This window comes from Malaclemys terrapin, chromosome 1, assembly GCF_027887155.1.
Source record: "Malaclemys terrapin pileata isolate rMalTer1 chromosome 1, rMalTer1.hap1, whole genome shotgun sequence".
Taxonomy (NCBI): Eukaryota; Metazoa; Chordata; order Testudines; family Emydidae; genus Malaclemys; species Malaclemys terrapin.
This window is the reverse complement of record NC_071505.1, coordinates 227,438,220-227,465,752: the sequence shown is the minus strand read 5'-3', so window position 1 is coordinate 227,465,752 and position 27,533 is coordinate 227,438,220. Positions and strand designations below refer to the sequence as shown.

Sequence of the window (27,533 nt, the reverse complement as noted above, 5' to 3'; positions counted from 1 at the left end):
CTTAATGACAATTGAGCGCTGAGCTCATGACATGAAGGATACCGGGAGGGGGGACAGTGGAGGGGAGAAGAGGATAATTATCAGTGAAGTTCCAGGTTTGATCAGCTCCAATGTGCATGAAAAGCAGCTAGGGGCTCTGTAATAGGAAAGGAGCTCAGGAATTCACCTCAAGGGGAAAAAAAGACAAAAAGTAATGAGCCTGAAACAACTGGACTGATTACTTACACCTTTACTTAGAGGAAGGCTCTCCCAAGGTCAGTAGAGAAACAGACAGATTAATGAAGCTCTGTATGTGGTCAGTGAGCATTTGACTCAGTTAACAGTTAGTTCTAGGTTCTGAAACAAGTCTAAGATCCACAAGCTGCACAATAGTATTGTGAAGGGTAATTTAATGAAGTAAACAGGTGTAAAAGTAAGGAATGTCTGATCTCCTGGTTCCAGAGAGGGCTGAGATTTGCCCTCTTTGTATTTTTCCTCTGGTCATCTGGTACAGAGGCAGATTTAAACGATAGGTTACATACGACAGTTAGCAGTTCTACAGTTTCATAGCTAAGTTCCTTCAGAACTCTTGGGTGAACATCTGGTCCTCATGACTTATTTCTCTTTAATTTATCAAATTGCTCCAAAACCTCATCTATGACACCTCAATCTGGGACCATTCTTCATATCTAGAAAGAATGACTCAGGTATGGGAACCTCCCTCACATCTTCTTCTTTGCAATGGCCTTATCTTCCTTGAGTGCTCCTTTAGCAATTTGTTCATCCAGAGGCCCACTGATTGTTTGGCAGGCTTCCTGCTTCTGATGTACTTTTTTTTTTTTTTTTTTTGCGCACTTGTGTTTTTTTGCTAGTTGCTCTTCAATTTCTTTTTTAGTCTGTCAAAATGAGACAAAACTAAAATCTTCCACTGCTTAACTTTCCCTATGAACGCCCAAAGAGTCATCCAGTTTCTGTAGCTAGAATTTGACACATCTGTAATGGAAACTGGTTGGTGTAAATCCATGTGACCTGATACTGCAATAACCGTTTCTGAAAAGTGAAACTACAGAATTTTGCAGTAAGGAGCATTAGTGAGGTTTCCATCATACTGTGCAAAAAACTGGAACATTTCTCTTTCCCCAGTTACGATAACAATTCTACCACACTTGATCTTCACTGCTAGCACTGAGAAATTGTGGTAACCTTATACTATATCCAAAGCTTCTCAATTTCACAGTGCAGTGCTGTTCGAACTGTAATTTGTGACGTTTATGAAAATGCACTGAACTTCAGATGTACTTTATATCCTAATAAAGAAAATGAATGTAATTGTCTTGCCCATGACAAATTTTACTTGGCCCAATCTCAGTACTCACTCACATGCTTATTCCCAGCAATGGCTAAAGCAGAGATTTAGTACTGACCGCAACAAACTGTCAGTTTTAAGTGTCTGGCCTTATAAATGTATACATTTTAAATCAATTAAGCTAGAATTCTAATAGATCTTTGCATCTGCGGTTTCAAACCTTCATACTTTCTCCATCACCGATAAATTATACTTAAATGCAAATATATGGCATTATTTCTTACACGTACACATTGGCACCAAAGAGATTTCTAGCCTACTTCATATGCTGGACATGAAAACTAAGCCTATAAATATATAGTACATAATGGACTTAACAGTTGTCTTCATTCCTCCCTGAAGGCTAAAAGGAATGAAATGTTCCAAAATGTTTTTAGTTTAACTACCTCCATCTTCTGCTATGAAAACAAAATCTTATTTTAGGTTTTCAAGACATCTTATATTGGATATGCTTACTTCCCTAAGTATTACCTTCCACTTGGCCATTCCCACTGCTACCCTCAGCTCAAGTGCTCTATCAGATCAGTCTCTCAGGTCTCTATAGATGTCCTGATTTGTTTCTATGTACAGCTTTTACTTGCAGATATGTCTCTATTTTTATTTTTTCTGTATAACTTTCTTAATTGATCACATTGCTAAATAATTTACTTCTTGGGAAATATGGGGCCAAACAGGGCTTGAACTATAGTTAACTTACAAGCACTACTTCAGTTTTGAAGCCCCAGCATACTGCTCTTTATTAGTCTTACTTGATGTCATGCTAGGCCTCTCTGGCCTTTTACGCTAAAAGATTGTACTGTGCATAAGAGGCAATACGTGCCATGTACAACAGTGTTGTTTTGTTAATACACTTGCACAGATGTCCATCATTTCCCATCAACAGTTGGAAACCAGGTGGTCGATTTTCTAATGTAAATTGGAGACTTTTGATTTAGAAAATAATTGCTCTTAAAATGACCTTTTAAAATGTTTTTAGAGCTGCATTTCTCAAGCTTTTAATGTATGTTATATTCTAGATACATAAAATTATTACTCTTTCCTGTAAATAGACTTTTTATTACAGATTAACTCTTTTGGTTGTGTGTCACTTTCTCTCTTTAGAACAGTAATTTGTTTTTACACAGATTTAATTTTCTTTTTAAAGAAATGTCATGAGCAATAAGTATGGGGAAAAAAAAAACCTAGCTTCTCTCTATCTTGGAGCTGATCCAGCAAAACATGGATCTGTATGCTTAACTTTAATCTTCTGAGTAGTCCCACAAATGTGGATTTGGGATTGGTACTGTGAGCTGATAAAATTATTTAAATGGGACTATTTACACATAAGAAGTTAAGCACAGGCTTAAGTGCTTTTCTGGATTAGAGCCTTGTACAAAAGAACAGTTATTTACCCTAAAGTAACTGTGGTTCTTTGAGATGTTCTAGTCAGTGTGGATTCCACTGTAGGTGATTGATAACTAGCAACCTCCCTGGACAAGGACAGTGAGGAATTGCAGCTGGATTAGTCAATTGACTATTGAAGTCGTGCTGTCCTGACCTTGGCAACAGATCTAGCGCGCACATCAAGCACATAAAATTTGACAAGTGTCTGTGGGTTTGTTCCACATTGCTACTTTGCAAATCTTAGACAGTGGCACATTTCTGAAGCAGGCCAAAGATGGTGCCTGTACCCTACTAGAGTATGCTTTCATGTTCAGAAGAAGATGCTTATCATCTAATTGATAACAAGTGAAGATACATTAATTGATCCCCCTAGAAATTAGCTTCAATGAGCTTGCTTCATAGAGCCACATGTAGCCACAAAAAGGCTGGGGAAAAGGTTTAAAAGGTTTGGTCCTGTCAAGATAATAGATAAAGGCTCTAGAAATATTCAAAATATGTAGCTTCTTCTCGCCTGCCATCAAACATGGTTCAGGAAGAAAACTGGTAGGTTAATAAACTGATGTAGGTGAAACTCCAGGACCACCTTTGGAATGAACTTAGAACACAGAACCACCTTGTTCTTGGGAGTACTCTCACTCAGATGTTCTCATATACAGCTGACATGACTAAGGAGCTTAGGTTACAGTGAATACAGAAGTACTCAAAGCCCATTGGTGATACTTGGTACCTTTTCTCAAGCTGTTTTACAGTAGGTGTTATCATGGCTGGAGTCTACCATAGCGCCTTAGCTGGGTTCCTCACTTATGGGAGGAGTGATCCTGGCTGAACCCGAAGCTGACCAAATATCAAACAACTTGTGGGATTTTTCAAGATATAACTGATGTCTCTCTCGCCACAGACTCAGCAATCCTCACAAGGAGCTCCTGGAATGATTTAAAGCCATCAGGTGCCAGTGAAGGTGCCAAGCTTTTTGCTTCACCAAGAAACAAAGACCAGAGGTCCTCTGGTTATGTTACAGGGTGCTCTCATTGCCTGGCCTCTGGTTCTGGATACTCTTGGTAGTCTGGCATAGGTGGTTTAGTCAGTGACCTTGAGGAGAAGATTTTCTACTCAAAGATTGATGCTCTGGTGACATTAAGAAGAGGAGGTTACTTACCTGTAACTGGAGACTTGAGATGTGCGGTTCCTATCGGTATTCCAATGAGGGTTTATGCATGGTCACCATGCATCCAGAGCTGGAGATTTTGAAAGTAGTAGCGCCCTTGCTTAGATTAATGGTTTTGTCTGAGGTGATAAAGGGCTAGGTGAACTGGCTGTGTCTCCAATTCCTTCACCACAAATCCAACAGACCTACAGCAGAGGGGAAGGAGAGCAGAAAGTCGAATATAGATAGGGACCATACAGCTCGAAGAACCTGCAGTTCCAGGTAAGTAACTTCCTCCTCTTCTTTAAGCGACGGTCCCTATAGTATTCCACTGAGGGTGATTAACAAACAGTATCTAAACTGGAGAAGGGTGCGAGGATGAAGAAGGAATGGTTGAGTGGAGGACAACTCCGCTGCCGACTCCTGCACCAAGGTGTAATGCATAGCAAAGGGATGCGCTCAACTCCATGTGGCCACTCTACATATGTCCCAGAAAGGCACATCATGGTTAAAGTCAGGGCTCTTGTAGAGGGTGGAGGCAGTCCCGATAGCCGATAGAGTGTAATGCACCCTGAAATCCACTTGGAGATTATCTGTGTAGAGACTGCCTGACCTCTAATTTTTTCAGCTATTGCAGTAGTCTAGGAGATTTACTGGTCTTTCCTTGGTCTAGAAGGCCAAGGCCCAACCGACATTGAGGGAATGGAGTAGTTATTCCTCTTCTGAGGCATGCGGCTTCAGAAAGAAAGCAGGCAAGCGAATGGGCTGATTGAGATGAAACTGGAAGATGACCTTTGGCAAAAATTTCAGATGCAGGTGCAGAGAGACTGTCTTTATGGAAAGTGGTGAAAGGAGGGTTAGCCATCATGGTCCCAAGTTCACCTACCCTTCTCGACGAAATAATAGCCACAAGAACGGCAACTTTCATGGAAAGGAGAAACATGGAGCATGATGCCAGTCAATTGAATGGCAGTTTCGTTAATACTAGGTGAATTAGGTTGAGGTTCCACCAGGGCACAGTGCGTTGAATGGGTGGGAAGGTTCTGATAAGGCCTTTCAAAACCCAGCAGTCAGTGGTGTCTAAAGACAGAATGTCCTTCCACTGGGGGGAAGGAGAGGAAGGAGAGGGGGGAAGGCGCTAATCGCTGCCAGGTGTACTTTGAGAGAGTTGAGGGCAAGACCCGATGCCCTCAAAGACAGGAGGGAATCTAAAAGGAGGGGAATCTCCACTGCTTCTGGGGAAAGCCCCTTCTGTTAGGCCCAGGAAGCAAAGCATTTCCATTTGCCCCGGTAGGAATGCCTAGCGGACTCTTTCTTGCTGCTCAAAAGGATGTTTTGCACGTCTGACGAACATGCCCATTCTAGAGAAGATGCCTCTGTGCACAGAGTGGTGGACTTTGTGCCCCCATTTATTGATGCAATAAACAGTGGTGGTGTTGTCCAACATAAGGACATGATGGGGCCTGATGGATGGAAGAAATGCTTGGCATGTCCTCCTTATCACACTCTAAGTTCCAGAATGTTGACGTGCATCCTGGATTCCCAAGGAGTCAGTGGTCCCTGTGTCATGTGGTCTCCAATGCATGATCCCCTCCTATGAGGGATGTGTCAGTGATGATAGTCCTGTTCAGGGAGGAAGAGAACAAGGATTCCCACACAAAGCCACTGTGGGTTTGTCCACCACTGGAGGGAAGATAGTACCATGAGGGAACTGTCAGCATAAGATCCGTGGTGTGGTGCCTGGGTAAGTAAACTCTCTGAAGCCACATCTGGAGGCAGGTAAGGCAGAGGTGAGTGGAGGCAGTGACGTATGTACATGAGTCCACATGACCAAGGAGGGATAGGCAGGTCTTGGCCAAGACAGACAGACTATTGACTATGCAGGCTATGATTTCCTGCAAAGTCTGGAACCTGACTCAGAGGGAAGAAAGGAGTCCAAGCAACATGGGGGCTAAAAGCTGAGCTTCGTCTCGGACCGCACCGCTAGGAGCCAGTCATCAAGATAGAGGAATACAAGGATCCCATAATCTTTGAGGTAGGCTGCTACGATGGAGAAAGCCTTGGTAAAGACCCTGGGAGCAGTGGTGAGTCCAAACAGTGGAAATCTGTACTGAAAATGCTACGGGCCAATTGTGTACCACAGGAACCATCTGTGGGCCAAATTGATGTCTATGTGAAAATAAGCTTCCTGAATATCAGGAGCCGTAAACTACATGCCTTCTTCTAATGACAGGATGTTCGCGGCTAACATCACCATACAAAAATTGGATTTACAGATGAAGCAACTTAGATGATGGAGGTCCAGAATTGGTCTCCATCCACCTTTCTTTTTGGGTATCAGGAATTAAGTTGAATAAAACCCCATCCCTCGATATTCCAGAGGAACCCACTGTGACAGTTCCTCACGTAAGTCTCTATGGAAATATGCTTAGAATGTGTTTTATGCTACATATGTCATGTAACATATCTCAGTAAAGGTTATGATCTACTGAATGTATTAATCCTATTTGCATGCATGTATTATTTTTGTATTCGACTTTATGAATGTTGGCTGTGTACTGGCTTGATTTCAAAATAACCTTAGTAGAACATTTGGTCAGTTCCCGGAGAAAGGAATGTTGAAATTAATTACCTAATCAAGAAACACTTAAAGGACAATGGATCTTAGAATGCTCCAATCCACATAAGAAGTCTACTTGAGGATGTTCAAGGTGAACAATGAATGCTACCTGTAAAAACTGAGTCATGTATGGACATGTGACTTGCCCAGGTGACTGCTACACTCCATCTTGGAGCTGGACTTTGCATAGGAGTGAGGAGGGGAGTCTCCACCCACAAGAGAGAGTCTATTTAAACACATGGGAGACCCCTCCATTTGGTATTCAGCTGGCTAAAAAGGGAGTCTCTCCACCCCCTCCCCCCCAGATACTTGGAAGAAACTGGAACAAAGGGGTGTGAGTGATTGCTGGACCCAGGCTAAAAGGAGATTAGTCTGTAAAAGGGAGCATTTTGGAACTGGTGAGGATCTTATCTGTATTCAGTTTGATTAGACAGAGATTTGCGCATTTTATTTTATTTTGCTTAGTGACTTACTTGGTTCTGTCTGTTACTACTTGGACCTACTTAAATTCTACTTTCTGTATTTAATAAAATCACTTTTTACTTATTAATTAACTCAGAGTATGTATTAATACCTGGGGGACAAACAGCTGTGCATCTCTCTCTATCAGTGTTATAGAGGGCGAACAATTTATGAGTTTACCCTGCATAAGCTTTATACAGGGTAAAACGGATTTATTTGGGTTTAGACCCCTTTGGGAGTTGGGCATCTGAGTATTAGAGACAAGCACACTTCTGTGAGCTGTTTTCAGGTAAACCTGCAGCTTTGGGGCAAGTAATTCAGACCCTGGGTCTTTGTTGGAGCAGACGGGAGTGTCTGGCTCAGCAAGACAGGGTGCTGGAGTCCTGAGCTGGCAGGGAAAACAGGAGTAGAGGTAGTCTTGGCACATCAGGTGGCAGCTCCCAGGGGGTTTCTGTGATCCAACCCATCACACCCACTCTGTTGCCCCTTTTTGTAGTAAAGAGTCCACCTCTATGGCAAGCATGCTGTCATGAGATTGGTCCCTGAGGCGAGATTGGGCTCTGTATGAGGCAGAGTGATGAACTAGATCATATAGCTATAGTGGATAACATTTAGTAACCACTTGTTCATTATTATTGCACTCTAAGCTGGTATGAAGAGTGTCAGATGACCCCCTAAAGGAGGTGAAGTGGTTGCATGGTTGCAGCTCAGGTGGTTGACAGCTCTAGAGTGCCTCAGAAATCTCTCTTCTGTGGGGGTTGTAACTGGAAGGAGGAAGGTTATGAGGATGGGCCCCATGGATGAAATCTTTGAGTCTTTTGATGCTTCCTTGATGGCTCGTAAGGCCTCAGATGGAAAAAATTGGGAAGTTGTTTAATGCTGTGGGGGCAGTGGCTTTGGCGCAGGTGTGCCCACGGAACAAAGTATAGCTCAAATCCTTCATGGCATGGAAGGAGTCATCCATCTTCTAATTGAAAATATGTGTTGCAACTAAAGAGGTCTTTGATAGTGTTTTGTACCTCCCTGGGAAAACCAGAAGAATGGAGCCACAACTCCCTCATCATGACTATGCCTGTGGCCATAGGACGCGATGAAGTATCTGTTGTGTCCATCGCTGAATTAAGCAATGTTCTTGCTACTAACTTCCCCTCCTGTATTATTGCTTAAAAGCAGGCCCGTTTTAAAAAAAAAAAAAAAAAAAAAAATTAATGGAGATATCCTATCTCCTAGAACTGGAAGGGACCTTGAAAGGTCATCGAGTCCAGCCCCCTGCCTTCACTAGCAGGACCAAGTACTGATTTTGCCCCAGATCCCTAAGTAGCCCCCTCAAGGATTGAACTCACAACCCTGGGTTTAGCAGGCCAATGCTCAAACCACTGAGCTATCCCTCCCCCCAGTTTATTGTGGCAGTTTCTCAGCAACGTCCTCCAATTGGCTGTAAGAGGAAATCGTATTCGCAAATAATGCCTAATAATTCAAGATCCTGAATTTAAGGCTGCCCGAGAAGACCTTGTGGCCCAAAAGGTCTAACCACTTACCTTCCTTGTCAGTTGGGGTGGAGCGTGGGTGCTTCTCCCTAGCCCGTTCAGTCACTGCCTGGACCACAAGTGTATTGGGGGGATGGGAAGGATGAGAAAAGAAACTCAGACCCCTTGGCCAGTACTTAGAAGCATTTCTCTGCCTCTGCGTACATGTGGCCGGCATATGCCAAACAGTTCTATCTGGCTCAAATATGGCATCATTGATTGGTAGAGCAACTCTACTTGGCACAAATCAGTGAAATATGTCCAGCAGCTTATGTTGAGCGTCTTAGATCTCCTCCAGCAGAATGTGTAGCTTTTCCTGCAAAACTGCCCAGAAGATACTGGAATTGGCGGTAATCATCAGGAGATGGGAGGAGACGCTGAAGCCACTGCTATCAGGTGAGAACAATTGGAATCTCTCCTGCTACGGTGGCACCATTGGACTGGACTGACCTCATCTCCTTCCACCATCAGTTCCAAGCATCTACTTGAAGGTGCTGAGGCATTGAAATAGGGGATATTTCTTTTATGGAACGGATGGGTTCTGAGGGTGGATATTGGGGCAAGGATACTCAATAGGGCCAGCATGATGGATCCAGAAGGTGTTGCCGTGGGTCCCACAGTTGAGGAAACCAGTGACTCCCTAGTGGCAGGAGTGGAGGATACTGGATGATGTAGAAGGTCTTTGTTGGTACTCATTGTGGTGGGACAGGATGGATGGCTCCTGTCCCTTGTCAGATTTAGCCGAAGACAAAAATTCAGAGCTCAGTTCCATCAGCGGTACCATTGGAAGCGTGTCTGCTGCTGGAGCAGGGAGTGAGGAGTGCCTCAGCTGCGGCACACCCTGTGCAGGAGATAACGTTTTCCTGGAAGTAGAGGGTCTCAGAAGGTGTGGACACCTCAACTCTCCCAGAGTAAACACTTCCTGGGGCTCTGGCCTTTTTCTCGACCTCTCTGGAGCCAAAGGTACCCTCTCCTCAGCAGTGGTCTTCCTCAAAACAGACGGCTCTCAAGCTCAGACAGATGCCAGTGTTGACGGTGCATGTGGGTCAGTATCCAGTACCAACAGATCCGTGGTTTCTGTGGTCTCTTTTCATGCTTGTGTGCTTTAGGGCATGCTGGCTTCCCATGACTGGAACTTGTGGAAGGAGCCTCTCCTTTGTTAAGTCTTGGAAGAAACGTACTGCCATACTTATGTGCATGTTTCCTTGCCTCCCGACTAGGTCCTGGTGCAGGGTCCATAGTGATAGTACTCCCCGTGCTGGACTCTGTAGCTGGAGGCATACTCCTGGCTGCTGCAAGCCGATGTAAGGGGAGGGAGGGAGGTGCCTGGCCTTCCACGAGATACTTCCAGAGGCAGAGAACTTGGTCTTCTTGGATACAGCTGGGGAAGGACTGGCAGATACTGCACCTGGATGAAATGTGGGCTTCTCCCAAGCAGTAGAGGCAGTGTTGATGTTTGTCGCTGACCAAGAAGGAACGCAGGAAGGAGGTGCAGATTTAGAGCTTGGGATTTTGGCACAGTCCAATATCCGCATGTGAGTATGAGGACTGTTTACATGGAAGACACCCCCCAGCCCAAGGAACTCAATTCTACTCCTAAAACTAGTAAACTACAAAACTACTATATAAACAGTAAAATCAGTAAAATACTCTAAGCTAATTAAGTACAACTCTATATTTAAAAGTGCGTCACACACGAGAGGACACTAATAATTCCGACCTAGACCATGCAGGGATGAGAAGGAACTGGTGCCACAGTCTGTCTTCTCTGCCCTTTATCACTTCGTATGAAACCATGAGGTGAACCAAGGGCACATGCACTGACCAACAGACATTATTACTTTCAAGATCTCTGGTTCTGGACGCACGGTGCGCATGCGTAAACCCGCAGTGGAATACAATAGAGACCATCGTTTGAAGAAGCAGGCTTCATATGCAGAAGGATATGGCTCTCTTGGTACGGGGGAGGGGGGTCTAATGTGGTATCAGAAGGTTGTTCTGCATTGATGACTGCCCCAGTTCTCCCCTGGATTCATCTTCCATGACAGGCATCAATGTTAAGGGGCACATCACCAGAATTGGGCTAGCTGCTGGAAAAGTCCTTTCTGCTGCAGGCTGATCCTTCTCTCAGTCCTTAATATTGTCAAGGGCCTGGTGGATTTATCTACAGAGACTTTACGTAGTTTTTCCTTATAGGAAGATACTTCGCTCCTCCCAGAATCTCTGGCACTGCGTTCAGAGCAGCCTCTCTTAATGCTGGACTTCGACACCAGAGGTGTTGGTATGGCTTGGATAGCAAAGATGTTGGGGTTGGCTTTGGTACCAAGGGCTAGGTATTAATACAACCACCATCTTCTTGGTACTGAACTTCAGTGCTTTTTTTTCTGCTAGATGGGGCATGGATGATTTTGGCTTGTCCAGTAGCAGAACTCTGGAGCTTGTCTCATCAAATCTTGATTGTTGCAAAAGACAGAACTTCCACCTCATATATCATGACTTAGTTTTCTAAGCAGAGAACAATAGGCACACTGAATTTCTGCTTGGTATATGCGACTTCTAGGTAGAAGAGACACCTGTTGTGTTAATCTTAAAGGGATTTACTCATCACAGGATGGATAAAGATTCAAGCCCACAGGCTTTGAGTCTGCAACTCTAAGGTACCCTGTGCAGAGAGGGAGATATTGGTCACTACTCAGTCTAGATGGGCAGAGATGATGACTGCAATTGTAAGTCAAGATAATTGAAGTTCTGAAGGTTTTTAAAAGACCTGTAGAAGGTTTAGCCAAAGCTAAATGGCAGCAGATCAGACATTCACTAGGTTCTGTCTGACTGCCATGTGAGGTAAGGGGAACTGAGACCACCCTGCCCTTTAAACACCCTCATATAGGCCCACAGGGTGCAAGTGTGACCCCAGATACTGCTACTTAAAATAATTCCATCTGGTGCCCGAGGCCCATGTGCACCTACAGTAGCATGCAGACTGGTACATACTAGAAAAGCCTTTTATACTGATGCCTAAGAAACAAACAGAAGTTAAACAGTACTAGTAATCAGAATTCCAAACAATTTTAATGTCTAATTTTCCAATTTCTAACCCAATTTCTTCACATCCATCATTTTCAATGTTACACTTATTTCTCTTCAGTTACTCTACCACATTAACATTTTATAAATGCCTTAAAAACTAACACAAAAATGCTAGATTGCTATGGCAATCTCTTACATTTACAGTAAAATGCTTAACTATAAACTTAATATTGCTTCAGAATAAGCAAGTACCACACAGACATGGTAATCATTGGAGAGAAAAAGCTGCTGCACCATTGTTTAAATCCCTCAATTACACCTTAATTTGTAAGCCAAGTCTAAAGTTTTTTGTGACTATATAGCCACAAAATAGATTTAGGTGGGATCCATATGCTGCTAGCTTCTATATTGCAATCTAGATGGAAGATATGGCTGAATGTGTTCATATGGTTAGGGGAAATTACTCTAACATTTTAAATGAGACTGATTTTTGTATACAACAGTATACTTATTCCTTATTATTTCTTTTTGGGACATTGTCTGCTCTGTGCTATACAAGTGATAAGCAAAATGTGGATACTAATATTACCCTTTTCTGTAAAATTGATATAATGTAATGTGACAGAATCTGACCTTTACGTTGACTGATATTTAAACTGAAAACAATGGGAACACATGTCACATGGTGAATAAGGGTAAACGTAAGAATGACCATACCGGGTCAGACTAGAGGTACATCTAGCCCAGTAGCCTGTCTTCCAATAGTGGCCAATGCAAGGTGCTTCATAGGGAATGAACAGAACGGGTAATTGTCAAATGATTCATCCCTCGTTGCCCATTCTCAGCTTCTGACAAACAGAGACTAGGGACACCATCCCTGCCCATCCTGGCTAATAGCCATTGATGGACCTATCCTCCATGAGTCTTTTTTTTTTTTAATCAACCCTGTTGTAGTCTTGGCCTTCACTATATCCCTGGCAAAGAGTTCCACAGGTTGACTGTGCATGTATGAATAAATACTTCATTTTGTTTGTTTTAAACCTGCTGCCTATTCATTTCATTTGGTAACCCCTAGTTCTTGTGTTATGAGAAAGAGTAAATAACACTTTATTTACTTTCTCCACACCAGTCATAATTTTAGAGACCTCTATTATAGCCCCACTTAGTCATCTCTTTTCCAAGTTGATAAGTCCCAGTCCTATTAATCTCTCCTCATATAGAAGCTGTTCCATGCCCCTAATACTTTTATTGCCCTTTTCTGAACCTTTTCCAATTCCAATATATGTTTTTTGAGATGGGACGACCACATTTGCACGCAGTATTCAAAATGTGGGCGTACCATGGATTTATATAGAGGCAATATGAAGAAAATGGGCGGAAGAATCTTTCCTTTTGAAAAGAGGGATCCACATCCATGATGAGATTTAGAATAGTAGAAAAATGGTAACAAAGGACATTTTATTGGACATCTATATGCTTGAATGTTGCAGGTTACCTCGGTGGGCAGCTGAGAGTACACATTTAAATCTACAGGAATTTCTAGGATGCTCACATCTCAATATCAGATTTTTATTCCACATAAACACGAAACAGGATATGTTATTAGGATCACACCTTGATGTGATTTTCTATCCTTGTTCTATATTTAGAGAGTATGCTGTACAACGTGTACATAAACATACACACACACCTCTCTTCTTCAGAAAAGCTGCACATTTACCTCCTTATGGACATGGTATTAAATTAATTCCACAACAGAATGTTGACAAGTAGGGGATCTGGGATCTACTGCTTGTGAATTATCACTGTAACAAGAATGCTGATACCATTTCCTTTGACTGTGGGGGTGCCACAACATTACAGGAGAAACCATTTAAACTGAAAAAACAAAACAAAACAAAACACTTTCCAAATGAAGCCAATTTAGTATTGGGTACCTTCGCCTGCAAAGAAAACATCTTTTTAACATGTACTAGTTGTAGTAATTTTCCAAATTTTAGTAACATTAAAACAAAACAGCTTGAAAATATTTAAAATATTTTAACACTCAGAGTCATTTGCATGCTTACACACACAGTTGCAGGATGAGGTTGTTCCGCGGGGCGGGGGAGGGGGGATCATTAAAACTGGCCAAGGAAATAGAATTTCAGAGGAAAGCAGAGGAAAGGAGTGCATCTGGACAAAGTGCTAGATGGCAGCCCATTGCAGTAGATCACTCCATCACATACATACACCTCCCCCACTTCTTCCTCACTAATGTTTTCTCTTTTGCTTACATTAAATTGAAAGTATGGTGCAATTATATATTCAACACCAGTAACAGCAATTAAATGTAACAGAGGTACTCTTGTAAAGTTTAAGACAAAAATCAATTACAGCATTCATCCAACATTCAGAACACAAAAACGTAACTTAATATTTTTCATATGCTAATTCAGATGTTCAGTCCTAAGTAACACAACAGAAGCACAAGTGGACCTCAAAATTCACGTATACATTTAAAAACATATTTAACACTAACCTTCATATTTCCCAATCGCCTTGTCCTGTCAACCACTAGAAGCTTCTTAATAAGGTCCCTGTAACAGAGGAAACATTTGTCATGGTTTTATTTCATTGGGATATGCATGCTACAAACCACTGAAAGCACTTTTATTTTACCAGCATAAACATTGTGTGTGTTTTAACAATTCATGTTTTTCCTATTTCAGAACGTCTTACATTCAAAGGGTTCAAGACTGGTATGAAAACAGGTAACCTGTCTCAGAGGAACAGAGGTGAATCTCTCTATAGAGTGTAGTTTCTTAAGAAAAGATTTGGGATACAAGTTCCTTGCCTGAAATGTCTAACCTTCCCCTTTGCATTTTGTTAGGCATTCAAAATCTCAAGTCAAAACTGAACTTCCTTCAGAACATGTTTTTAGACTAGACCTTATAGCAAATTAAAAAAGAGATATATTTTTCAATCGTTCGGTTTTAGCCAAGAATATATTTAATTCTACCTCAGTTAAAAATAGAGAAAATGTGGAACAGCAAGTTCTCTGTTTAAAATATAGTAGGGACTAGCTTGCATTCAGAAGTCCTCCGTAGAAAATGAAATGTATACTTTGAAACTAATGTCGTTTTATGAGCTTTGCATAAAGCTAAATTCAACTTTTTAAAAGCTGAGACAACACTTAGAAAAATCAAAAGTATTATGTAAATACATTTGTAAGTACTATGTTAACAACAAAATCAAGGATCACATTTTGTTTGGTTATTCCAGTGTAAATCCAGAATAACTCCATTAAGGCCCGGTCTACACAAATCATCTTACGTTGACCTAACTACAACCTTGTCCTGCCAATATAAGTGCCCTACTACACCAACATAACTATTCCACCTCCATGAGAGGTGCATGGCTTATGTTGATGTAGTTAGGGAGATGCCATCTTACATCTTCTGTTGGCTGTCTTAATTTCATGGCTCCGTGCTGGAGCTGTGAAATTGACAAGAAAGCCAAGCATCTAAAGTCCGGCTGTCCCTAGGTAGCTGCTCCCAGCCAGGCTGCTGCCCGGAGGTTCCTCCCTTTGGGAGGTGAGGAGCTCAGAAGGCTGCCCCCCACTCCCAGCCAGTAGCGGGGCACCAAGAGCTGGGGGTGGGGTGGAAGGGAGCTGTGCTCCCAGCAGGGAGCGGCATGGAGGGCTCAGCACCTCAGACAGTGGAAGCGCTCTTGGTGAGGACGTACACTACCAACAGAAGGTGGGTAGTAATTACTGCGGTGGCTGTAAGTCAACCTAACATAGGTTGACTTAGGGCATGTCTACACTAGAGCCCAGTGAAATTACCCTGGATATACACAGGTATTACAGAGAAATTCAGCAATAAATTTCTACAGTGAATTACATGTTCTCTCAATGGCTATATTCTTAATTATCTACAACTTATCCTCTTCAATAAAAGCCAAGTAACAGTTTTGTATGTTCCACAATAATCAATGTCTAAGACAAAACATACAGCTTAGCCATCTTCGCTGTTTTGCAGCCTAAAGAAGAAAGAAGTGCTACTGCAATCTTCCTTGTATGACGGGACTTCAAAACAGGAGTTCCTCAGAGAAAGATTGTGGAAAAAAAATCAGATCCATATTTATCTAACCCAGCAAATAAATATAGTTTTTTTCCTTTGAGAAACCTAGAAATCTTAGTTTGGGGCATATTGAAAATGGTGAACTGAATAATAAATTTACTAAACAGCTTGAAAACTGTCATATATGGCAGAGCAAATATTTCTGAAACTCAGTGGAAAAAAACCCACTCAGCTGCCAGCTATATGGGAATACAAACGTGACATTGGAAGGAGATTTCCTAATCTCCCATAAACATTTCAGCCAGTAAATGGCTGGATTTAGATTCAGTCCTGTGATTCAGTCATTTGTAGTCATTCCTGAAGGAATTTCTTCTCCTCCCAGGGCATCCCAGAGGACACTTAAGGATGGGTGAGTGAGGAGGAGAAATTTAACCATTATTGTTCTAAACAAAGAGACACCCTTTCAAATAGAAGAGTGAAAAGTAATTCAAATTAGAAATGAAGGGCCAGATCTATTGCTGGATCCCACTGGGTTAGAAACAAGTTTGTGTAGTCGCTTACTGTGTCATTTATATCAGCATTGTGTTATTTAATTGATGACTCTTAGCAGAGTAAGTTGTAGAGCTCTTCTTTTGACTGCTCCTCAAACAAGCCTTGGAAATGCAGAAAATACACAGCTGAGACAGGAACTGACTCAATGATGTTGAGTTGTCACTGAAGCTGTGAAAGTACGTTGCATTCAAAGAGAAGGAGTATCCAAATTAACATCTGCATTAAGAAACAGTGCAGTGCTTCCTTAATGTCCTACTTTATACACAGGATTAACAAGTCAAGTGTTCTAACAGTTCATTACATATAGTGTTGAATTCAAGTAGGTGCCGACATCCTAGATCAGACCTGCTGAATAATAATAATTTAGACTGCAATGGCACCCCCATTGTTATGCATTTCCAAAACACAAGAGATGACATCTTCGCCCTGAAGAGTTTACCCAAAAACCAAAACCACACACCACACACTTTTCAAAACAGAGTGGTCAGGGAGGTGACTGACACATCTATTAGTTGTTCTATTTTTCAATGGGGAACAGTGTGGGCAGGGGACAGCTACAGACAAATACCTTCAAACCAAGGGATTATTAGATGGCAAAATTCTTGTAATTTATGTCAGAAGTGGTTCTTGAGTACAGATTTGAACTAGAAAAGGATAATGGTCAGGGCATGAAAGTTCAGGAAAGGCATTTCACATGTAGGGGATGGGAGGGAATAAAGCACAGACTGTTGCGGGAGAGTCAGATAAACTGGCAACAAGGATAACATCAGAGGCAGAGTGAAAAGCGATGTGAAAAAAGACTAGGTTAGAAGTAGAAAAGGCAGAGAGTTATGCAGAGCCTTACTGGCAGTAACACAAAACTTGAACTTGAAACAGTGGAAGAGGAGAAAGTGGTGTGGCATAGTCAGATCAACAGTCTAGAAAAGCAGCTGTTTTCTCCAAGGATTATAGGGAATGGTATGGGCATCAAGTGGGAAAGATAAAAAGAGGCTGCAGTATCAAAGGTGACAGATCAAAGCCTTGTCAAGAGTCTTTAATGGCTAGACATTATGGAAATGTTGTGGAGAAAGAATTATTTGGGCACAACCTGGATGTGGGGGGGCGGGGAGGGAGAGGAGAGGAAGAGATATGTCAAAAATGAAAGAATAGGGGTTGAGTTCATAGTAAAAAATTAGGGAGGTCTGTTTAAGTTGATGGTGAGAAGTCAAGGAAGAGGTAGGATGAAATAAAGAATTGGATAGTGGGAAACAGGTTAGGAGTGAAGTGATAGATTGGTGAGTCAACAGTATAAAGAAACACTAGATGAGCTCATCCAAAAAGATGTAAAAGGAAAGAACTGGGGGTGAAGAACAGAGCCATGTGCAACCCCCTCTCCCCCGAAGGTGGGGAGGAAGGAGGAAGATTACCCATCAAGAAAGACATTACAAAAATACCTAAAGAAGTAGAAGGAGAACCAGGAAAAGAGAGAGTATTCAAAGGGTATGATACCTAAAGTAGCCTAACTGCTCATTAATGGCCATCTTTCTCAACTTACAATAGAACTTGGATACACTTGGTGAGTGCGGTGACTAGAATGTCTTTCATAGCATCAGAATTTACCGGATGATACAAGTCAGTGATTATGAGTCAGTGTGACTGAGAAATACAAACAGATGCTGACAGTACCCTATGTTTAATTGCTTTTCATCACGATGGCCTAGTTATCAATGACAAAGAAACCAACTTTGTACTGTTCACCTTCTGGCCACGTATCCAGAAATTACTGCAGACAGCACATGCGGACTCTTTGTTGAGAAGGATTGTATTAAAACAAAATGGATGAGAAGAGGAAACTGCAGGAAACTGGTAGCAGCAGCAGCAGCATTTCGAGGGCAGCAACTGTTCAGAATATGTACAAGTATGGGATACTAGGATCAGTCAGCATAAGCACATATAATAAGCTGATGCATGCTCATGAAATCTGCTGATGCAGCTTTAATAATGGTCTTGTGAGAAGCCTTGTGCTTGAAGGGGCATTCACAGGAGATGGGAGAGAGAAACATATTAAATATGTTTTCACTTTGATTTCAGGACTAAATTTAGTCCAATATATTTTGCAACAAAGCATTTTAAAATACCGCAAAAAGGTATCCTCCTATGCAGATCCTTTCAAACTATGCTAAAGAGATAATTAAAAATAAACATTTTAGTGATGAAAGCCAGTATACTTACTTCACATACAAATCCAAATGTCTGGGGAAATCTATTTTGCCAGCAAGAATCTTCTGATATATACCAAATGGGTTGTCATCAAAAAATGGAGGAAACCTATTTGAATTAAACAACCAAAACACAGCTTTCTTTAGTTATCTGCAAAAATGTATAATGGTATTATGTTGAAGTAATTTATCTGCTGACCAGATTGTTAAGTACATAGTTATTCTGTATGCAACGAGGCATTGCGTATTGAAGTCAGGGTTAACCACACCTCTGTAACCCAATTAAGATAGCTATTCTGCAAAACATAGAATGTACAGAAAATATTCAGAATATATGAAAATTTAAATACTGAGAACAATTTTTAATATTACAAGAGAAAGGTCAGTCACCTATAGTGAGGGAAGATTTCCCTTAGAAAGTCTGTGCTTTGGCTTCTTCCCTATTGGTGAAATTTGACAGCATTCACCAAAACCAGTTCTTCCCTTCTAGTCTGAACACTACTGACTTTCCCTTCACCTTGGCTGCCAATTCCAGAATTAATTATGAAACTGTAGTTCCTTACCTTTAAAAGACAATATAAAAATAAGGAGCCAGTTGCCTCTTTTTTTTTTTTTTTTTTGCTGCACCTCTTGCAACAACTAAGAATTTGTATCCTCTCTTGGGGTTCCCTTTCTATAGGCTGACCTATTTGCTCACCAGAAAGGATACATGTATCACTGTGGAAATATATCACTTCGGTAGACTTAATAAACTGAATTCTGGACTCCATACATTTCCTGGAATTCTGGACATCCACCTTCCTAAAAGTTACCCAGGGGAATCTTTTTTATCAAAAGAAGCTACTGTGTAACTACTGCTCTTACAGCCACCACCCATACATGGAATGTGGTGTCACTGCTTATGCTTCTAAAATTGAAAAGGGTTGCAGCTCCTCATCTTCACTGGTGTCAAGGCTGTAGGGGGAAAAAGCACCACCACTATTTTTTAACTTTACATCAAGTCTTTAGTAGTGTAATGCCTTATGTAGACTAGGAAGAAGGCTGGTGTTTTTAATGTATTGCTAAAATGTTTAAAGAAGTGCTGAATAAAACCATGTTAAATCCTATCTACATTAGGTTCTAACACATTTAAAAGTTAGTTTCATCCCTACTGTGTTAACACACTTAGCTCCTTTTTTTAAATGTGTACATTAGGTGCTAATTCGTTGCAAACACTTGGTTAGTGCCAGAACAACAAACATTTTCCTCCTACATGACTTTTTTTTCTGAAGCCTTGTGTTTTTGTTTTTTTAATTTAGTCTCTTGTTCCATACTGTATGTCAGGTAGATACTAACTGGACAATTGTTTCAATATACCAGATTGTAACTTCATGTAACAAGTACAGTAACTGGATTAACATACCTCATACACTGTAGTTACCAAACCACAGTCACAGGCAACAACCAAGTTCAGAGTTTCCCTAGATGCTGTTTGAGTGTCCAAGAAAACAACAACCAACAACAACAAAAAATGGCCATACCTTCACCAAAGAAAATAACTAAAATATTTTTGGTAAGAACAGACAAGAGGGTGGAACTTTTTTTTTTTTTTCCCCCTCCATAAAGGGAAAAGTAACAATAAACCTTGTTTGGATGATCTCACCAAGAAATAGTGGAGCTATTTGTCCGGGAAACTTCAGAACATACAATCACAAGTTTTTCTGAAGTCTAAGGTCCAGATTTTTAAAGGTATTTAGGCACAGCTATACTCATTGATTTAGGAACCTAAGTCTCATTTTCAAAAGTAATTTAAGTACTTCAGAGTCCAGATGTCAGTGGGATTTAGGCTTCAAAGTGCCAAACTGTCTTTTAAAAATGTGCCTAAATATCTTTAAAAATCTGGGCCTAAATTCCTATCTCAGACAACTACAAGAAAGAACAAGGTAGCAAGCGAGAATATCAAAATTTAGATGTGCTCAGTTTATTCCCCCTTATATAGCAGAGAGATTGAATGGATGTCCTGTTTCTTATTTAGGACAGCCTATAGAATTGTGTTGCATCTGTGTAATATTTTTATTCATCCAAATGATATTAAACTCTAAACTTTCAATTTTGTATTTATGATTAAGATTCATAATCCTATTTTTGACTTGGTGCATGCATTATAAAAAATGAATTTTACGTAAGAAGATTTTTTTGATGGAAGTTACTTCCATCTTATTTCTCTCAAAAACATTTTTTTTAAAATGATTGGATTCTCTCCCATGGAAAAGCCCAGGTGAGACATTGAGAAATATGATAGGGAATGAATGAGTCTAACAATCAGTACAAGTTATTACACTGCCACAAATTAAAAATGCAATTTCTTTCTGCAAAAGTATGCCATTCAAATCTAATTGTAACTGCTACATAGGACAGATATGTACTCCATCAGTTGCTTAGAGAGCTTCTGGAGCAGAAAGCACTGCTGACATCTGGATTCCATTCAGTAAAATAATAATATTGGAATGCAAATTTGTGCTTCAATAATTCTCTACTGTTGACAATTGCAGACACATTTTATAAGCAGTACGCTATTGCTGGAGTATACATTTGTTTTCTCTTCCAAAGACTTAATTGCTTAACACAGCTTTGACCTTTAACATTAATCTCAGAGAAAAACCAAAATGGCAGCATCTTGGAAGACTGGTCCTATTTATAAAATGCTAAATGTTCAGTTATGGTTAGAAAGCACTTCACTATATTGTGTTCATTTTATAGGATACTACTCTAATCAGACATGAATAATCCCTATGACTAGCAGTGGAGCAGGGATTTTGTTTGTGACTATATATATATCCACTTTTATTCAACTCCTACATATCAAATATATTCCCAGAGGCGGAGTTCTTCATCTATTCTTGAGAATACTGACATCTCAGGGATATTGACATGGGGAATATTACATGCAACCATATTTTGCATGAAAGGAAAATCTGATAGCACCCAAGTGGAACTAGTAAAAGAAAACAAAAGAAAGACTAAGCAACATATGATAGGACATTCAGCAACTTTTAAGAAGGTTAGCATGTTTTCCTTGAAAAGCTTGTTAGCCTTTAAAAAAAGAACTGCAAAACAAAACCCTCAACATTATAGTTATCTGATGAATGTCCCAAATAAGTTTAAAGGAGCACAGACAGCAAAGTTAAATCGGATACTACACCAACTTGAAATTAGTCATAAAAAAAAGAAGCAGAAATTCCAGCTGCCCCGAGTGTCCATCAAATTTGTGATTTTACAAACATCTCCCCCCTTCATTTTTAAGTTCCTCTCCCCTGTTGCTGTGTTAAAGACCCATACAAACATAAGAAAAATCAGCAAAATTGATAAGTTATCAAATGTATAAATTGAAAAAAAAAATCTCTATTCTTTTTCAGCTACTGTAATCTAGCTGTGACCTGTCACAATAATAGATAAAAAAAATCTGGATTTTTTTTTTATTTTTAATTAATGTTGACCATGTCCCTTCACAGTGTAGGCCTGGCTAGAATTTGAACCCACTGCAGATCACTGTTCACCTGGAGTTCTCATTGCTTCTGGATACCCCAACAGCCACAGACATGGTAGGCACCCTTTTCCATCTACAGCTGACAAGCAGGCTGTGTCCCTTCTGTCATGTTCAGACTTTTTTATGGTGATTCACATCTTCATGATCTCCAGGCTTGACCACTGTAATAATTCTCTAACTATTAATGAAGCTGCCAATCTTAAAAAAAAAAAAAAAAAAGCGACAGTTGACTTAGAACACAGTAGTACTGTCTGCTTAGGAATGAAGGCTGACAAAAGTACATCCCCTGGAGTGCTCTCCTCACTGCCTCCCTATGGAATACCATGTCAAATTCAATGTTTCAGTCTTAAACTTCAAAGTCACATAAGGGGTAGGTCAAATTTCCTGGGGACTGCCTGACCCTGCTTCATTATGACTTCCCATGGCTTCTGTGTTCCACTATGTGCAGGAGTCAGAACTTTCTGCACAACTGCTTCACAAATCTGGAGTTAAGTCCCAGAAGATATTCAAATGACTACAAATCACACGGATTTCAGATGAAAATTCCAAGCCCACTTTAAATCACCATTTCATCATGGATATTTTTAGTAAAAGTCATGGACAGGTCACGGGCAATAAAGAAAAAATTCAAAGAAGCTGTCCCTGGCTTACTAAAAATATCCATGACAAAATATTAGCCTTAATCATAGGTGTGTTGTGGTGCTGAAAATTTCTGTAGAAAGACCGTTGTAAACTACTCTCTATGTTGACTGATCCATGGGATGGCACTGAAATCAATCTCAGAGGATTAAATATGGATTTTGTCACTAAAAAGGTACAATAGAAGCATCTGCCCCTCCTCGCCATAAAAAAAAAGGATAACAAATCCAAGTGCTGACAGCTGTAGGAAAAAAGAACGGTAGATAACTTACTGCCCTGTCTATTTAGGTAAGCTCCAGTATCATGTAGAGCTACACTATAAAAACAACCCATAATTCATGCCAATATCCCTTCATTAAAAGAAGAATTTTCATTTGGCAACATTCTGATGACATGACTACAGATTGACATGACTACAGATCGAAACATCTAACTTGTTAAATAACCAATATTTGACATTAGGCAGAACAGGTATCACCTACGTCTGTTAAAGGATAGGCAGGGTTTGAATCCTGACGTTTTAAGATTCCACCATGAAGACACGGCAGTTGGCGTGACATGCCTTGCCCTACTATACCAGGTTGTGTACAGGAGGGTCCTAGACCAATGTCTTAGTTTGGATTTTCTTCAATTTTTTTTTCGGGGCTGGGGTGGGAGGCTGGGGGAGGACATCTTTGGAATGGAAGTATGAGAAGATTTTGTCTCCTAAAAAGTTGAAAAACAACCTGTTTAAAGTCTCGGAAGAGAGTGGTAGATCAGATACTCGGTGGGTTCTGTCTTGCTGCCACAGGCAGTAAATGGGAAATGAGAGAGGGTTATAGCCATTCTACTCTTCATACCCTTGTACAGGAGCACAAAGAGGCACAAGACACATGTGCGGCCCAAAGAGATACCCTTTTATACTGCTGTATGGCAGCATTAGTGATAAAATTCCATCAGTCCTCTTTTTATTCCAGTACATTTTCAGCAGACATGCAGTACACATGCAAAGAAAGGTATAGTTTTAAAAAAAAATTTGAAGTCTTTATATATAATATACAACAGGGGTCGGCAACATTCGGCCACGGCTTCTTGCCGCCCCAATTGGCCCGGGACGGCGAACTGTGGCCAGTGGGGGCTGCGATCGGCCGAACCTGCCGCGTCAGCAGGTAAATAAAACTGGCCCGGCCCGCCAGGGTGCTTACCCTGGCGAGCCACGTGCCGAACGTTGCCGACCCCTGATATACAAGTAAATACGCAATTGGGCTTTTATTTTCAGTATAATCAAATAGCTGAAACAGGAAGAACTATATTAATTTTCCATTTATATTTTTAATTTTAAAAATTACATTGATTAAAAACCTGACAACATATGAGTTTCAATTTTCCTCCTTAATATTTAACTCAAATACTTAAATGAATGTATTTGTAATATCAAGAAATCTTTCTTTAGTGGCAAAGATTTTAAGTTTGTCTTCTGAGAACACTGCCATCTAGTGAATCCCAAAATATTGCTGGAAATAAAGTTTATAAGCATATGAACTCAAGAAAGAATCCCTGGATAGCTTTTGCTTTTTTACCCCTCTCCTCCTGCACCTTTTTGGAATTTACTGTACTAGTAATAAACTTTTCATCCAAAGAAATAAAGCACCATAACAGAGTGCACAAAATGAAATAATGCAGAATCTGTTTTCCAATTGCCATATTCCAACTTCCATAAGACAGGAGAGGTTTTTGATATAGTTGTTAAAGTCTCAGCCTTAAAGTTATACCAGGCTCTTTAGAGCCAACTAGTAGCCTTTCTCTGCACAAGAACAGTCCATGCACAAAATCTAAATTCTGTAAAAAACCCTAAGCCTCCAACTGAAATATAAGTTAGAGTGAGAGGGTAGAAAATAATGAAGTTTGATCATACCACCCTTTTTTTTTTTTTTTTTTTTTTAAGGAAAAAGAAATGTGTTTAAATTCATAGATTCATAGATTCATAGATTCTAGGACTGGAAGGGACCTCGAGAGGTCATCGAGTCCAGTCCCCTGCCCGCATGTATATAAATATATAAATATATTTTCTTAATTCTTGAACCATAAATCAGGTGAGTTACCCTTTATGAAGCTTGCTCACTTCTCTTCAAAGAATTGCCAAACAGACAAGTTACAGTGCTAGTTTGCAGTTCACTCAACCTTTGAGAAAGGTATAATTGATTATTAAATAAATATTTTATGGAGGTTCAAACTGAACTCCATGATGGGAGAATATAGAATTGCAGAATTTTGAGCACAATATTTTCAACTGTAAACTGGGATTTTGCTTCAGAATCTCCAGTCAGGTTACTGGGAGTTGTATGGCTAAATTATTTTGCATTCTTAATTGGGTACATCTTTGCAGTCTCTCTCATAGGCTCTTAATTCTTTTCTTCACAGTAAGACAAGATAATCTAATTAGTAATAGACTTAACATATACCCAAAAATTTCAAACTTGTTATTCGGAATACTGAAATAGAGTGAATGTTATGTACTTAGTATCACCGGAGAAACACTTACCCCGACAGCATCTCAAATATCAAAATTCCTAGAGCCCACCAGTCCACGGCTCTTCCATGACCTTTACTCTGTATCACTTCTGGCGCAAGGTATTCTGGTGTGCCACACAGCGTCCATGTTCTAAGAGAAACGAACCAACAAAAACAACATCTAAACTTTCACTTACTGTTTTAAAGGGCTGGATTGAAACTATAAATAAAATTAATACTATAGGCACACTAATGTTTGGAACAGTCAAGTCCACAAAGCTCTAAATGTATATTACAAGTGGTAAGTCAAGAATATTGCTGTTTTTAATCATTTCATACAAAGTCAGAAAAAGGGCATTGTAATTATCTACTCTGAACTCCTATAACAGAGGTATAGGGAAGTGAAATGACTTGCTCAGGGTCACATAGGAGGTTAGTGATAAAGATAGGAATAGAAACCAGGTTTCCTGATTCCCAGTACAGTGCTCTATTCACTAGACCAGTGGTCACCAATCCGTTGATTGCAATCGACTGGTCAATCCTGGAGCCTTGGCCAGTTGATTGTGATCTCTGGGGCTAAAAATCCGGTGGTGCAGGGGGCTCAGGCAGGCTCCCTGCCTGCTATGTCCCCATGCTGCTCCCGGAAGTGGCTGGCTGCTGGCACATCTCTGCGGCCCACCCATGTAGCTCCCATTGATTGGTTCCCGGGCAATGTAAGCAATGGGGGCAGCGCTTGCAGGCACAGGCAGCGCAGAGATACCCACTGCCCTCCCCCCCGCTCTCTCCCCAGGGGCCGCAGGCAGAGATGTGCCAGCAGCCAGCTGCTTCTGGGAGCGGCATGGGGCCACAGCAGGCAGGCAGCCTGCCTGAGCCCTCTGCGCCGCTGATCAGGAGCCGCCTGTGGTAAACGCCTCCCAGCTGGAGCCTGCACCCCTGCCTGCACCCAAACCCCCAGCTGAAGATTTTTAGAATCATGTTGTTCATTCTGTTTATCCATTCATATTCCTATGTTTGCATCTTATTTTCATGCTACGAAATTTCCAATATTTATAATTAGAATTTAACATTGAATATAAACATTATATTTTGTAAGAAAAAAGGCAGAGAAATAGGCAAAATAAATAAATAAATAAAAATCAGTAAGTGCACAGCTTTCATCTAATCCTGGAGACTGCATCCACCCTGCCAGTTTACCCCACAAAGCTTGCAGCTCATATGGAAATGAAACTTTTGTTATCTTCTCAAAAGCTGAAATCCTTCAAACTAGCTTAAATATGCAGTGAATAAATAACTTTTTAGACAATTTAAAATTACGTTCCTTATAGTGCATTGTAGTCCTGGGTCTGAGTCACCTGTACAATGAGGGCACTTTTGATCAGTCATGAATATTATTAGTAATACTAAGAATAGTAATAGTAGTAACTTCAGCATCATGCAAGGAGGCATTTATGTAATGCTGCTAAAACCCCCAGTAAGATACTGCCATTGAGAAAACCCACCTTGAATCTGCTGATTCAGTGTTTAACTTTGTACTCTGATCTCTGCTAGTCATCAGTGCACTACAACCCTACCCCTGTGGCTATTTAAGGTTCCCTGCATGTGTCTGGAAATGACAACTTTCAGCAGAATCCCAGCCCTCCCCTTTAATAGGATTACCATAAGTTCGGATTTTCCCCGGACATGTCCGGCTTTTTGCTCCTCAAATCCCCGTCCAGGAGGAACTGCCAAAAACCCGAACGTGTCCGGGAAAATACTCCCAGCTTTGTTTTGCCGGCATCCCTACCCCAGTCCCCTGCTTACCTTAGAGCGGCTCCAGCAGGCTGCGAGCAGCAGGCGGATTCCCCCGTGGCGACGGCGGCTGCTGCTGCTCCCCCCAGACACCTCAGCTTTGTGTAGCTGAAGAGCCAAGCTGCCCGAGTGCTACAGGCTTTACGGTTTGTCAGGAAGCCCCCAGACCTCCAGACCCTGCGCCCCCGGCCGGGCGCTTCCCCTCCTGGGCTCCGGCTGCGTTGGGGAAACACCTGGCCGGGTGCGCAGGGTCTGGAGGCTGCGCCCGGCAAACCGTGAAGCCGGTAGTGCTTGAGCAGCTGTTTTGCGTGGCTGGGAGGGAGGAGGGGGAATGTGGGGTGCTCAGGGGAGGGGGCGGGGCCAGAGCCCCGTGGAGGATCCTCTTTTTTTAAATGTTTAAATATGGTAACCCTACCTTTAAACACATCTGAAGGACTCATGCCAGAACTCCCACCCATACCCCGCATCCTGTCCCACACCACAACCCCACTGCCCCAGCCCAGAGCCCCTTCCTGCATGTAAACTCCCTTCGAGAGCCCTCACCCCCTCCCGCATCCCAATCCCCTGCACCAGCCCAGAGCCCGCTCCTGCACCCAAACTCCCTTTCAGAGCCTGCAGCTCTCATCCTCTCCTGCACCCCAACAGTCTGGAGCCCCCTCCTGCACCCAAACTCCCTCCCAGGGCTTGCACCCCTCACTCCTGCACCCCAACCCCCTCCCCCAGGCTCAGCCATGCACACCCCACGGTTCAGAATGCTACACTGATTTGC

The 27,533-nt window shown here is 41.4% G+C and overlaps 1 protein-coding gene across 2 annotated transcripts in view; it reads right to left on the bottom strand.

The window, feature by feature from the left end:
- The window catches only part of PRKX (protein kinase cAMP-dependent X-linked catalytic subunit), a 139,338-nt gene that overhangs the window by 16,349 nt on the left and 95,456 nt on the right, over positions 1–27,533 (bottom strand). The window contains exons 4-7 of one of the 2 annotated variants that reach the window (XR_008442700.1): positions 25,008–25,127; positions 18,335–18,430; positions 16,133–16,291; positions 14,029–14,086 (exon numbers count right to left, since the gene is read on the bottom strand). Coding sequence is in view for 1 of the 2 variants with exons in the window: in XM_054008338.1 (XP_053864313.1) it covers positions 14,029–14,086; positions 18,335–18,430; positions 25,008–25,127 (274 nt within the window). In the remaining variant the exon portion in view is untranslated. The remainder of the gene's footprint in view (positions 1–14,028; positions 14,087–16,132; positions 16,292–18,334; positions 18,431–25,007; positions 25,128–27,533) is intronic. The other variant, XM_054008338.1, reaches the window with a different exon arrangement.